At 52.7% G+C, this 13,922-nt stretch overlaps 1 protein-coding gene across 7 annotated transcripts in view; it reads right to left on the bottom strand.

The window, feature by feature from the left end:
• Positions 1–5,784: 5,784 nt before the first annotated feature.
• Positions 5,785–13,922, bottom strand: part of PAX5 (paired box 5) — a 182,492-nt gene continuing 174,354 nt past the window's right edge. For all 7 annotated transcript variants that reach the window (XM_066256748.1, XM_066256744.1, XM_066256747.1 and 4 more), the window contains one exon: positions 5,785–12,750. In XM_066256748.1, the coding sequence (XP_066112845.1) occupies positions 12,674–12,750 (77 nt within the window). In that variant the 3' untranslated portion in view covers positions 5,785–12,673. The remainder of the gene's footprint in view (positions 12,751–13,922) is intronic.

Below are 13,922 nucleotides of genomic sequence, written 5' to 3'. Positions count from 1 at the left end.
ATAACTGTCACCTGGGTTTGCCTGCCGCCAGCAGATGGGGCATGCCCCAAGGGTGGGGCCATGCCCAGTTCACCTTGGCACTCCCAGCCCCCAGTGCCGCCCGGTCCTGGCAAGGACCACTGACTGGCTGAAGAAGGGAGAAAATAGACTGGCAATTAAGTTTGAAATGCAGATCCTGACAGCAGCCCCCAGCTAATTGATGATTTTTATTGGAATTTTAGTTTTCCTGGGTTCACCTTTCAGCTGTGTCAGGGAGTGCCACGCCGAGGCCTGAGAGGAAGGGCCCCGGAGCTCTGCCTGCAGGCGCCTCCGAGCGAGTGCTTCTCCCACAGGGAGGAGGAAACTCCCCTTGGCATCGCATCAGGGTGGCAGTGCCTGCTGCTGGGTTAGGAACTGGGCACACAGCCAGAGCGGTGACACTTGGGGACTCTGCTGTGGGGTCACACAGCCTGGCTGCCCCTCTTGGTGCCCCTGTTTATCAGCTGTGTGAGCTGGGGCAAAACATCAGAGCTCTCCGGGCTTTGTTTCCTCATCTGTAAGAGTGAGGATGATAACACCTGTACCTCTCTCATCGGGTTAGTGTAAGGACTGAATGAGATAATGTGCTCGAAATTAATTTATTAAGGAGTCACAACTCTTTGAGGTATGCACATGACTTGACTGAATTTTCCCGAAGCTTCTCCAACTGTGCTGTGTGAAGCTACCCCGCCTCCTTTTCTGGTCAGGAGGCAGGCCCTTTATTGACATCTTGGTTATATCTAGAACTTTCTAATAAATTCCAATTACGGGAACACCCATACTTAACAGTTGTGTGAGCGAAAAACAGACTGCTGTTGTGTGAAGACATTGAAATTATTTTGTTACATGAACTGGCATTGCCTTAACCAATACACAGGTGCACACAGTAAATGAGGACATTACACCCACATCATACACGCTTTAAAAACGTCTAGGACTTTCAGCCAAGCTCCATAAAGTATGCACAATGTTTTAATTCCACTTTACAGGAAGGTTTCCTTTCTGATCTCTTCGGGAGCCTTCCCTATTAAAAAGGCCCCACTTATGGAAACTACTACTTAGCATTTTCGGAACTTGTTATCCTATTCAGCAGAGTCTAAGTCAGGAGGCTTTGAACTCGGACAATTACTGCTTTTGATTAACAACAAGAACTGATGAGTTGGCCTTTCCAGTGTGCTAAGCAAACTCAGCCAAGCAGAAAATATCACTGAAGGGGAAACAACAGGAAGTGATTTTTCTTGGTTACATTACGAGCTGTCGCGATATTTACACATGTTTGTGGATAATGTGGGAACCTCTGCTGCTCGCATGCCCTTCCAGACTACACGGTCGGGCTGGAAACGCCATGTTTCCCACTTGACCTGGGCTGTAAATGTCATTCTGTGACTGCAGGCAGCCAGCCCAGTGGAAAAGCCACAGGCCCGGGGGTGGGCCGGCCCGGGTGCGGCATCCCTGCTCTGCTCCTTTGCAGCACCTGCTCCGCCAGGGGTCCCTGGGGCTGCACCCAGGCCTGGGGACACCTGGACAGCTTTGGCCTCATATCGTCAGAGAGTTCGTCGGCCACGTAGAGCAGTGCCCGTTTCCTCACACCCACGCCAGAACTGGGTATTTTCAAAAAAGATCTTTGTGAAGTTGGCTCATGTTGCTTTAAATCTAGGATAGAAGTAATTAAGTTAAAATGAGATCATTAGAGTGGGGCCCTACTCCTACACGACTGGTGTCCTTATAAGAAGAGGAGACTGGACAAGTACAGAGGGAAGTCCCCGTGGAGACACAGGTAGAAGATGGCCATTCACAAGCCAAGCAGAGAGGCCTCAGGAGAAACCAACTCTGCCGACACCTTGACCTTGGACATTAGTTTTCAGAATTGTGAGAAAGTAAATTTCTGTGGTTTAAGACACTGTTCTGTGGCACGTTGTTATGGCAGTCTGAGCAAATACAAGCGGGCTCTCAGGTAGATGCCCCTGAGCTGGGTTGAAGTGGGGCTGGCAAAAGGTTCCCATCCATTCATCTTGAGATGAATCAAGAAAACAATGTTAATAAAAAAAATTGAATTGAATTTATTGGGGTGACACTGGTCAACAAAATTATACAGGCTTCAGGTGCACGATTTCACAACACATCCTCTGTACGCTGCATTGTGTGTCTACCGCCCCAGGTCAAGCCTCCGTCCATCACCATTTATCCCCCCATCTCCTCCTCCACTGCCCCTCACTCCCCCCCCCCAAGGCAACCACCACACTGTGGCCCCTGGCCAGGTAGCTCAGTTGGTTAGAACATCAGCCCAATATGCCAAAGTTGTGGGTTTGATCCCCATTCAGGGCACATACGAGAATCAAGCAAAATAAAATTATCTTTAGATTATCTGTAATGCGTGTTCACTGAAGAAAAACCAGGACATACAAAATCTCCTGGGAGGCTAAGGCCTGCAGTGGCCCAAACTTCCTGTGGTTGTGTGTCCTGCAGAGGGGGCCTCCCCTTGAGTGGCTCCCTGGGATGGTCACCTCCTTCTCCCTGAGGTGTGCAGAGCACGTCTCTCCCAGAGACAGTGTTGTGGCGTGCGTTGGGGCAGCTGGAATCGTCTCCTTACCCACCCCCACAGAGCTAGCCAGGAGGTCCCAAGCTGCTCGGGCTGTGGGGCTGGCGCTCCGTATACTCCCAGCCGCTCTGCAGCCTCCAAGGAGGATCTTCAGCTTCTCCTGGCACTCGCCACTGCCCCTTCCTTGAGCAGCACCATTGGCTAGGAAATGCCGAGCCCAGGCTAGCCCTCACCTCTGACCCAGAGCCCAGGTTAGCCCTTGCCTCTGATCCAGTGGCACCCACAGAGCCTCAGAAGGTGGGGAAAGGCCATAGTGTCTGGCTCCCTCACAGGTACACTGTCTACTGTCTCCTCCCAACACATCCCTTTCCGCACCCTGGAGCTTTGTGCCAGGGTACTTGGCATGCCTTTTCTTCCTACTTTCTCTAAAATTTCCTGATAGATTCCTGACCATTCTTCATGGCTCAGCTCAAAAGCTACCTCTTCCAAGAAGCCTTCCCAAACCATTCCTCCCCCAACTGATTGGAATCCCCTCTGTGAACCCACACCTGTTTGCCCTACCTATAGGTTGGAATTAAAATACACATTTCACCTGCCCCAGATGTAGGTTCCTTGCTGGTTCATTTCTGCATTCCAGGCTTCTCTTGGTCATTTTGGGTTGCTATAACAAAAATACCATCAACTGGAGGGCTTAAACAAGAAACACTTATCTCTTGCAGTTCTGGAAGCTGAAAAGTTCAAGATCAAGACTCCCACAGATTCAGTGTCTGGCAAGAGCCTGTTTCCTAGTTCCTCACCTGGTGGAAGGTACGAGGGAACTCTCTGGGGTCTCTTTTATCAGGGCACTAATCCCACTAATGAGGGCTCCATCCTCATGACCTAAGCACGTCCCAAGGCTCCACCTGCAAATATCTTCACATCGGGGATTCAGTTTCAATATATGAATTCTTTGGGGGGGCACAAACATTCAGTCTGTAGCAACCCTCCTCCTGCACCTAGCTTAACTCAGAGGGTCTCACCAGACTCCTGCCTTTGGATGTAAATTTTTGACTTCCTCACAGCAGGGAAAGTATCTTGACAAAATTCACATTTGTCATTTGGAAAAACTTTCACATGATGTATAAGATTTGTTCCTCATAACACCTTTTTTAAGTAAATGTTATGCAGTTTATACCCATGGTTTTAGGTGAAGGAACCAAGATTCCTGGAAGTTGACTTTCATCAGCAAACTGACCAGCAAGAGCCAGAGCCGAGACTCTCAGCCAAGGCTCTTAGGAGCCTTTATCCCTCTGCCAATTCCGCAGCCCAGGTTCGGCCCACACCCCCAGAGATCACCTCTGTACCCATCATCTGGCACGGAGCCTGGCTCTCGCAGGAGTGAGAAATGGCTGGGCCTGATGCTAAAGCATCCCGTGGCGGACTGCAGGCACTCCTCTGCCCCTCTGTGATGGCCGCAGAGGGCACAGGTGGGGCCGGAAGCTGCCTCATCTTCAGGGCCGGCACTGCCACCCGGACTGCAAGACTTGCTCCTGGCCTCTGTTCTGTGGTCATGTGGGGGCTACACACACCCTGGCTACTGATGTCCCATGCCCGAGGAGAGCAGGCGTGTGGCCACTATCCCAGGAGACCCAGGGACAAGGGCTGCCACATCAGGGTGGAGGCACTTGCTGTCTACCCAGTTTTAAAATGCTGCCACTCCTCTTTGAAGTGTGTGTCTCTCAGTCATGAACACTGGGAAGAAGGAAGCTGGGCCTGGGTTCCACCATGGCAGTCTCTCTCTCTCTCTCTTTCTCCCTCAGGAATCACCTTCGTCACCATCCATTGCTGAAATGAATAGAGAGGCCCTGCAGCCAGCTTTATTAAATATGAATGAGTCACAGCCCACGGCCCCCATGCGGTCACTCGCCTACTCCATCTCTGGCAATTACTGTGTTGCACATACTGTGCCAAGGGTTCGCAGCGGTCCCTGCCTGCCCTTGCAGACTGACACCACCCAGCAGGGGCAGGGCTCAGGTCTGCAGCTGCCTTGGCCCTGCTGGAAAGCCACCTCTGGGCTCCCATGCAGCCAAAACGCTCAGCTCTGAAGGCACAGGTACCTCCCACCAAAGGACTGTGAATCATCGAGCTCTGAGCTCTGGCCAGATACGGCCTGCAGCTCGGGAGCCCAAAGACAAGGTCTCCAGCTCTGAGCTTTGTTGGTATGTCTGAAGCATATGGGAGCACCCAGTTTTAGGAGCCAGCCTAGATCAAGGTTAAGAGCATGTGTGCATGCACACACTAGTAACTGAGCACAGATTTGATGTGTGTTAGCTTAAATCTCACAAGAAGCTCCTAGATTGGAAGCCTCATGCTAGCAGGGTCCTTGTTAGCCCTGTTCACTGCTGTGTCCTCAGTGCTGGGGACAGAGTAGATGCTCACCCACTATTTGTTGAATGAATGAATAAGTGATGTGAATGTTACTGACCATTTTAGAGCTAACAAAGTTAAGGTTACAGGACTCAACCAAGGTTCCCCAGCCAGTGAGAATCAGAGCCAGAAGTCCAGTCCAGGGTGGGGGTTCAACCACTGCTCCAGCCCTGGCCGGTTGGCTCAGCGGTAGAGCGTCAGCCTGGCGTGCAGGAGTCCCGGGTTCGATTTCCGGCCAGGGCACATAGGAGAAGTGCTCATCTGCTTCTCCACCCCTCCCCCTCTCCTTCCTCTCTGTCTCTCTTTTCCCCTCCCGCAGCCGAGGCTCCATTGGAGCAAGGATGGCCTGGGCGCTGGGGATGGCTCCTTGGCCTCTGCCCCAGGCGCTAGAGTGGCTCTGGTCGCAAAAGAGCGATGCCCCGGAGGGGCAGAGCATCGCCCCCTGGTGGGCAGAGCGTCGCTCCTGGTGGGCGTGCCGGGTGGATCCCGGTAGGGCACATGCAGGAGTCTGTCTGACTGTCTCTCCCCGTTTCCAGCTTCAGAAAAATACAAAAAAAAAAAAAAAAAATACATTCACTGCTCCATTCTGCCAAGCCCTGGCTGGAAGCTTCCCTGGACCTTCTCCCGGATAAAATTATCTCTCCACCCCTGCCCAGGCCACAGACCACCATTCTAGTGACTTGGGTTGGTTTGGACCCCAATTTCATCAGGAGAGCCAATAAAATTCCCCACAACTCCATGTGGCTTTGTCAAAGTTGCCAAAGACCATCCATGAGATGGTAAAATAAAACAAGACCAAACTTTATTCTGAACTTAAAAAATTACTTTTATTTTAGGAACCAATAAAATTATGGCAAATATTTACAAATAATTATCTCACATAAAGGTTACAACACTCATGAAAAGACACACAGATATTGAAACTACCTCAATCTTATTGCAAGTTTCTCCAACTAATCTAAAATAAAAATCTTGCAGTCAAACATTTAACTTAGAATAAGACCACATATTCCAGGTTTGACCAGAAAAATAAAAGTTAAAAAATTAAACCAAAACCCCACCCCCATTTTCTCCCAAATCCCACCCCCAGCCCCTGCCCTTCTCCCAACAAAAGAAAAATATGTCCAACATCTTTGGCAAATTGGCACTGCTGTAATTACATTCAAATATTATTACACACAAAAGCAACACACGTCACTAAGAAAAAAAAACACCACCATTTCCAATCAGTTATTTTCTACTAGAAAAAAAAATACAAAACATACACATTTTTAAGAAGCATTTTTTTTTTCAATCTGTTGGAGACAGATCATCTCCCACTTTCAAAGGCAATTCAATTGTGGTTTTGTTCTGTTGTTTTTTTTGTTGTTTTTTTTTGTACTTTTCTTTTTTTTACAAGTAAGCGTTTATGCAGGCATCACAAACTTTGGCGGATACAGTAGATACGTATTTCTTTGATGCTGGAAGGTCAGTCCCTAAGACAAAGTCAGCTGTCAAAGAATGAAAAGCAAAATCTGTGTGTCTTCCTGGCAAAGACTTCTATTTGCAATGTAATCTGTATTTCTACAAATACTCAATGTCCAAAGGCCACTAGAGGGTGAAAAACCAGGGCGGCATCTTCCAGTCACAGTCAGGGCAGAACCCCAGTCAGATTTCTACCCTCAGCCTGAACTTGGAAGCCCAGCAGCTGGGGCCAAGGAGTGGGGCCCTCGGTGTCCCGTACCCCACACCATGCTGGCGGCTCAGGGTCAGGGGGCAGGCTGGCCTCTTCCTGAGCCCCAGGACGGGCTGCTGCCAGGCTGGCTCACCTTCTCTAACCAAAGGCGAGGACAGCAGGCAAGAACTGGCACAAGGAGACTCAGCGCTTTCTCTGAGTTTCCGGTACATCCGAGATGTGGGTGCGTGTGCGTGCATGCGTGTGTGTGTGTGTGTGTGTGTGTTTGTGTGTGTGTGTTTGTGTGTGCACGCGCGCACACTCATGTGCACCTGTGGAAGGGAAGGTTGAATTTGGAGGCTCAGAGCTTTGCAGGGAGTTTCAAATAGACTCAGGACTTATTTTCTTTTCGGTTTTATAGAAATTAATTGGCTATTGATTGGTTGGAATGTTCAACTCTTCATTTCCTCAAATACAATAAAATAGTTTCATTAAAATGTATTCATGCTTGAAAATAAGGGAGCCATTAAATGGTTTCCTTTCTGTTCCACTCCGAGGGAAATGCACTGTTTGTGAATCAAAAATCCATCATCCCAAATCACTTGTTCTTAATGGTGCTTTTGGAGGAAATGAAGGACGTGGTGACAAGCGTCATGATTTGGGGGATAAGGGCAGCCCAGTGTCCACAGTGTTTGGACAGAGTGGGCCTGGGGTTGGGTGAGCGAGGCTGCAGCTGGGCCTACGCCAGCCAGGCCTTAGCATCAGGGAGGGGAGGACACCCTGCTGTTCCCCAGGCTCCTCTCCCTGGTCTTGCTCAGAGCTGCCCCAAACTGAAGGGCAGATTCCTGCCCTCTCCCTTCTGCCCACAGGCCCAGCTCACTAGGAAACCCACTCCACTTTTAGAATCCATCGAGATTCCCTCAGTAAACAGAGAAGTAGCTGCATTCTCCACGAGCCCCCGAGGGGTCTCAGATGGGGGAAGAAGAATGTCTAGACTCTGTGAATGGTGGCGATGTTCACCCCCAACTTGAGATGGACTAAACGGGATCCTTGGAAACACATGGACTGAAACTCTAGAACCTGTGATTCTGGGGGTGTCTAGGACAGGACCCCAATACTGAAAAATTATAGCAGACGAAGGAAGACTGGTGCCTGCCTGCTCCCAGCAAGCAGCCACGACAGAGAAGCACAGCCCCCTTGTCAGGAGAGCAGGTGGGCAAGAGGCTTGCTCCCAGTCCTCCCTGCGTCCCTGGGGACCTGGCTGCCACTCTGGAGGGAGCTGACCCCGGGAAAGTGCGGATCAACGCTGTGGCTCCACCATGAATATGCAAGAGGGAATCCTGAAGTATGGGGACAGGAGGGGACAAGGTGCTGAAGGGGCTGCGGAAGGTGGGGCAGACTGCTGGCTAGGAGTCACGGCCTGACTGTCCAACTTTCCAATAACGTATTTTGTTACCTTTTAAGAAAAGCATTTGCCTTGGACTTCCCTGAGGCCAAAGGAACTAAAGGAAAACATTCTCCAGGAACACAGGTATGTGTGCCTGGAAACCATCAGAGGCAGGCTCCTGGGTGGGAGACAGCGCTAGACTGCAGGGCTGGCTCTCAGTAGGGCCACAGGAGAGGTGGTCCAGCTCAGAGTGCGGGGGGCCCACCCCTCGCCAGGGGCCTGGACTTCCCTCTACCCTCGGGGCAGCTGTCTCAGGCATGTCTTGTTTCCAGGTATTTGTCAGGAGTGCTTGGTTAGTTTTTAAGATTTGCTCCCCATGGTGAGGAGCTAAATTCAGCTGAAATGTCAGCCAGAATGGGGTGGCTGGTGCCAGGTGCTGCCAAAGGCAGGCAGTTGCTCTGGGATGTGACTTCTCATAAAGGGATTTCACCCCTCGGTGCCCTGTGCTCACATCTGGGGCTCTTCCCTGCACGAATGAAAGACCCCAGTAGCACTGACCTACCCTCAAAGCCAATGGGGTAGGGTGGGGTAGGTCCATCATTTGACCTCACCCACTTTCAAAGGCCAAACTGTCTGCAAGGACCCAGGATAGGGAGGGACGGGGTAGAAACCAGGGGCTGGACAACTGAAGTTCATCAGCCTGGGCTCCTATCTCCTCCAAATTTGCAATGGAGGGAAGCAGGTGAAGAAGAAAGGGAGCACTGGACGCAGATTGGGGGTCACAAGTGGTGGCCTGTAGCCCATAGGCATACTTTTTTGGTTGACAGAGCATTTTAAAAGCTTTCACACTCGAATGCCATTGGAAGAGGCAAGCACTCTTTGGGTCCCAGGTCCTTCCACCCACTCTGCCCTCTGACCTGCCCGAGTTGCCAGGTTGCTCCACTGGCCTAGCCTGAAAGCAGGTGGTTCAGGGCCCTTGAGATTGTGATCTGTATATATTCCCAGATCTGTGAGCACCCTGATGGCCCCAACAACTCTGCCTAGCGGCTTCTGCATATTGTCACGGCCAGGCCTATACTCTGATCCACAGCAGAGAATTGAGGGAACATCACATGACACTGAGAGTCAGAGCTGGGCCATGTCCATGCCCTGTCAGGCCTTGTGGTGGTGTAGCCTCGGATAAGTGCCAGTCAATGCCTCTGAGCCTCAGGGCACAGCAGGAAAGGAGTCTAGATGAGTCAGAAGTGTTGGTGTAAATCTGGATAAGGACTCCGCAGGTTGGTTTTGGTGTTAAGGAGAATCAAGTTGGACCAGCAACACCACCAACACACCGGTCCCTCCATCAGGCCAGCCTCTGACTCCCTGCTCTTTCTTTCCTCATTGTGGGACTCGAGGTTTCTAGGGGATTGAAGGGTGTCTCTAAAACATACTCTCCCTTGTCAGGAGCATGATTCTGTTGAGAGCGAACAGGGCCTGGAGATCTAAGCATTCACTTCGCTTCCATCTTGCCCTGTGAGCCCCAAATCTCAAACTTCCTGTCTGTAAAATGAGCATCGTGATTGCCCCAGGGGGATGGTCACAGAGCACAAAGCACCATAAGGAACATCAGTGATGAGAGGGCAAACCGTAACTATGGCACCTTGGGAAAGGGATATTGAGTTTGATATGTCATCAAATTTTTCTAGGTTGGCGCTAAAGTATGAAAAATGTTCATAAAGTCCACAATGTCCTTTTCAAAAATTCAAAGCTAGAACATGGGGCTGAAGACCCACAGAGAGATGCTCAGGCCTCTTGCCACGGTGCTGGTGAAAGCCCTGGCCTTGTGTTTTCCATGCAGAGTTCTCTGGCATCAACAACTGTCCCTTGGGACCCTCCTCTCCAAGCTCCCAGGCAGCTCCGCTGGGCAGCGTGGGAGCCCAGTGGGCGAGAGCAGCTACGAGTATAAGAAAATGTGTGGGCATCATGTGCTCTTGTGCTTCTGTCTGGCAGCCAAGTAACCAAGTGGCCGTCTAATGAATACAGATGCGACCTGTGGACCAGCAGAGCCCCGGGGGAGAGAGGAAAGGCATGGAGGGAGCTCATCACAGGGCTGGAGAGGAGCAGGGACAGCTGGAGGGGTGCCCGCGGGGCCAGGCGGGCTCTGCTGAGGAAGGATGGTCGTGCCTGAGGGAAGTAAGTGCTTAAGTTCCTAAGTTGTGTTCAGGGAAGGCTGACCTCTTATTAATGGCCTTAGTCCATAAGGGGGACCGGGATCTAAGGATGCAAGAGGCCGAGAGGTCTATGCAGCAGACCCCTGACCCAACCACTTCCTTCAGAAGGGAGGAAGGTGGGGGGCCGGTAGTATCCTTTCTTCTCCCTTGCCCGTTAGGAGGAGGCTGGAGTTGTTCCCTCCAGCAGGTTCCAGGGGGGTAGGTGTGCCTGCAAGCCCTCATGGACTCCACCACACCCCAGAGACCAGGCTTCTTCAGCGTTCTAACAGTCCTAGGGAACCCCATTTTTGGCAATGCCTGAGAACCCTCTCCTACTGCCCCCACCGTGAGCCTCCCTCGCCGGGGCCGAGAGCATCACCACGTGCCCGGGGTCGGGGCCAGGTCCCAGCCCCCTCTGCCAGTCACTGCCTGGGGACTTCACTTTGCTGAGCCTCAGTTTTCTCTCTGTCCCACTCACTGTGGGGGGCACAGGGGAGGCATGTGCTGGTGGCCAGAGGAGGTCTGTGTCTCCCTGCATAGTCCTGGGCTCTCACAGCTGCGCCTCAGTTTCCCCTGAGGGGAGCTGGACTAGATTTTCTTCAAGACTGATTTCTACCCCTCTAGGTGCTCTTGTTTCCTACTTGGTCTGAATATTAGTGGGCCTCAAGTGCTCCCCTCTGTATGCTTGCTCAGCAGTGGGGGCCTGCCCCAGCTCCCTGCTTGGGAGGAAGGAAGGAGAGAGCTATCAGATGACCCTGCAGGCAACCCTGCTGTCCCAAGGCAACCCGCTCAGAGAGGTGAAGGTCTTGTCTGAGGTCCCACCGCAAGACACAGGTGCAGCCAGGACAAGACCTCTCATGGCCAATAACCTCAAGTGTGAGCTCTCTCTGTCCCAGGTCTCTGCCAACCTGGTGACATGCAGACATCAGGGACTGTCACATGAAATGACAAATTGCACTGTCATTGCTATAATTTAGCCCAGATTTAGATAGAACCTCCATCTGGCTGTTCTGAGTGAGCAAGGGAGATCATGCAAGGGTTGAGGTCTCAGGCAGAGAGCTGGTGGTCCCTGGAGCCCCCATCTGAAAGCCATTCCCAGTTCACCTACCACTTTCTTTCTGCCTGTCCCGTCCCTCTCCCAGGCCTTCCTCTGTCCCCCAAACCCTCCCCACTGGCTTTATCTGCCCACTCAGCCCCCATGAGTTCTACATCTCCCCCTCTGAGCTCCTGTGGCCCTTGGCCATGGCCCTCACCACCACGGCCCCTTGATCAACAGGCAGATACCCACAGTGTGAAGTCAGGTACCTGCTACCACTCGGCACCTCCATTCCCAGCTGTGGGCCAGGTTCCACGAGGACAGGGGAGAGCTGCCCCCAAGTTCCGGCTGACTGCTGCAGGTGTGTGGTCTCCAGTGCAAGCAGAGTCCTTTCTGTTAATTGTTGTCTACATGGCAGAACAGGCTTGCCCAGCATCCGCTCACTGGGGTCCTGGAGGGTGGGGGCAGTGTCCATGGTGGGTGTCCGAAGTGATCAGAGCTTGGGAATGCCCCAGAAGACACATTCCAGTTCAGGTAAGCGGTTCCAAGGGCCAGGGGGTCGGGTGGGGGGGTCAAGAGGACCAGGCTCCACCTTGGACCATGATCTCTTGGGTCCCGTCCAGCCTTAACATTCAAAGTCCACAACAGAATCAGCACCTGGGACATGTTACTTTAGAACAGTAGTTGATGGATCTCCCAGATGGTTCTTTGAGTCGTCTGGTATATGGAAAAGACCTGTCTGCACTGTATTGGGCCCAGGGAAATGGAGGCAAGAAGCCAGGGTATCTCCCCAACGTGTATTTCTCTTGGGGAGGAGTCTCAGCAGGGGGCTTGGAGCATAACCAGTCCAGCGAGTCTCCTAGAGAAGATGTTAGCGATGAGCAGGAGGCTGGGGCCCCGAGCTGGGCATCCTCCATCTTATGGACAGCTCTGCACCACGCTACAGGGGCCCCCAGGGCGAGGGGATGCTCCGCGCACAGGTCTAAGACATCCTGTGACACAGAGGGAGTGCTGAATGCATAACGGCGCGCAGTCAGCTCACTTGGACCCTTGGGCCCACAAAAAAGCAAGAAGGTATTTACACAGGTGTTGTTAAAATGACAAAAGCAAGCTCTCCTTCCCAGACCTGGGGCAGACAGCTGGGGGACTGGCAGGATGGGCTGGGCCTGCAGTTCTGTGCGGAGCAGTCGGTTGGTTTGTGGAGACCCTGTCACCTTTGGGAGAAGCTCACCGATTGACTGAGAAATAGACAGGTGTCTAGAAGTCCAGCAGCTGTACCATAGAACCCCAATGTCCCGGGCAAGAAAGTGACGTTTCAGGTGAGTAGGGGCTTGCTGGAGGATGGTCTCGTCGGGCCCCTCTGGCGGTCTTTGGAGGGGGCTGGGAGGCTATTGCCCTCAGTGATATGTGTCATAAGTGCTTGGCGTCTGCCTGGCTCCGAGGGTCAGTGACGGTCGTAGGCCGTGGCGGCTGCTGGTGGGGCCGCTCCTCGGGCAGCAGCACTGTAATAGTACGGGGAGCCTGGAAGAGAGAGAGGGGGCGAGGAGGTTGGAGGGCGACGCTCTGCCCACAGTCCCACGCCTGAGGCCAATGCCCAGAGAAAGGAGGGTGATGGCACTGGTGAGAAAAGAGCGGGGAACACAAGAGTCCTCAGGCAGGGCCAGGCTCCCTGGAGGAAGCAGGGCAGGCTGGGTTTGGAGATCTGGACGAGAGGAGACTGAGGTGTGTGAGTACACGGAGCAGGGCAGGGTGCGGGCGGCCTCCTGAGACCGCTAGACAGGACCAGTGAGAGGGCCCTGCAGGGGCACTGGGCTCCTCCCTGTCTCTTAGCTGCTTTATGCGACCGCGCCCGCACGTTGGGTGAGGCCTCCAGGAGTCTGCTCTGTGGTCAGAGGTCTCCCCAAGGATGGAAGCAGGAGGGGCTCTGGAAGACCAGCAGATTCTCAGAACCACAGAGGTTAGATGTGCCAGGCCATTGCCTCCTCCTACAGGCAGGGAAACTGAGGCTCAACAAACCAAAGTCATGTGCCCAGAGCCACAGAGCCCCTCAGAATCAGAGCTGGGCCTGGAATTCAGGGTGCCTCCCCCTGGCTCCAGACCTTTCCCCCACACTGCAGTTCACGCCTGGCCCCTACGCTGCAGGACTGGGTTTATCCACTGGACAGCAGCTGGGGCCCTGTGAGCCCTCCCAGACCACACGTCTGCTGGGTGGAAATAGTAAGCTTCTCAATTTCCCAGGGGAGGTGGCAAGTATTGATTCTGAAATCTCACCCAAATCCAAACCCGCCCTGGCAATTCTCTCGGATATCATTACGGGCACCAAGGCCTGGCGAGTGCCAGCTAGGCTCTATCAGCTTGGCTGAGTGAGCTTGGGCATGTGGCCTCCCTCCCCTCAGCCTCAGTTGTTTCATCTGTAAAAGGGGGTCACAGTAGTGCTATATGAGGGCACCATCAGACAAGGATATGAAAGTGCTTTTCTAAGCACTTTATATCCATCAACTCTTTTAGTTTCCACAATAATTCTATCAGGTGAGAACTAGTACTGTTTCCATTGAGCAGAGGAGGAAACTGAGGCACAGAGAGAGTAAGCAGCATGCCCAGGTCATACAGCCAGTGGTACCTCAGCACGTGCCACCACTCCTCCAAACGCAGCCCCGATGAGCAGACACACTGCTCCCTCCCCCGGCCCCCGG

Source organism: Saccopteryx bilineata, chromosome 2, assembly GCF_036850765.1.
Source record: "Saccopteryx bilineata isolate mSacBil1 chromosome 2, mSacBil1_pri_phased_curated, whole genome shotgun sequence".
NCBI classification, from domain to species: Eukaryota; Metazoa; Chordata; class Mammalia; order Chiroptera; family Emballonuridae; genus Saccopteryx; species Saccopteryx bilineata.
This window is presented reverse-complemented; position numbering and strand designations above follow the sequence as displayed.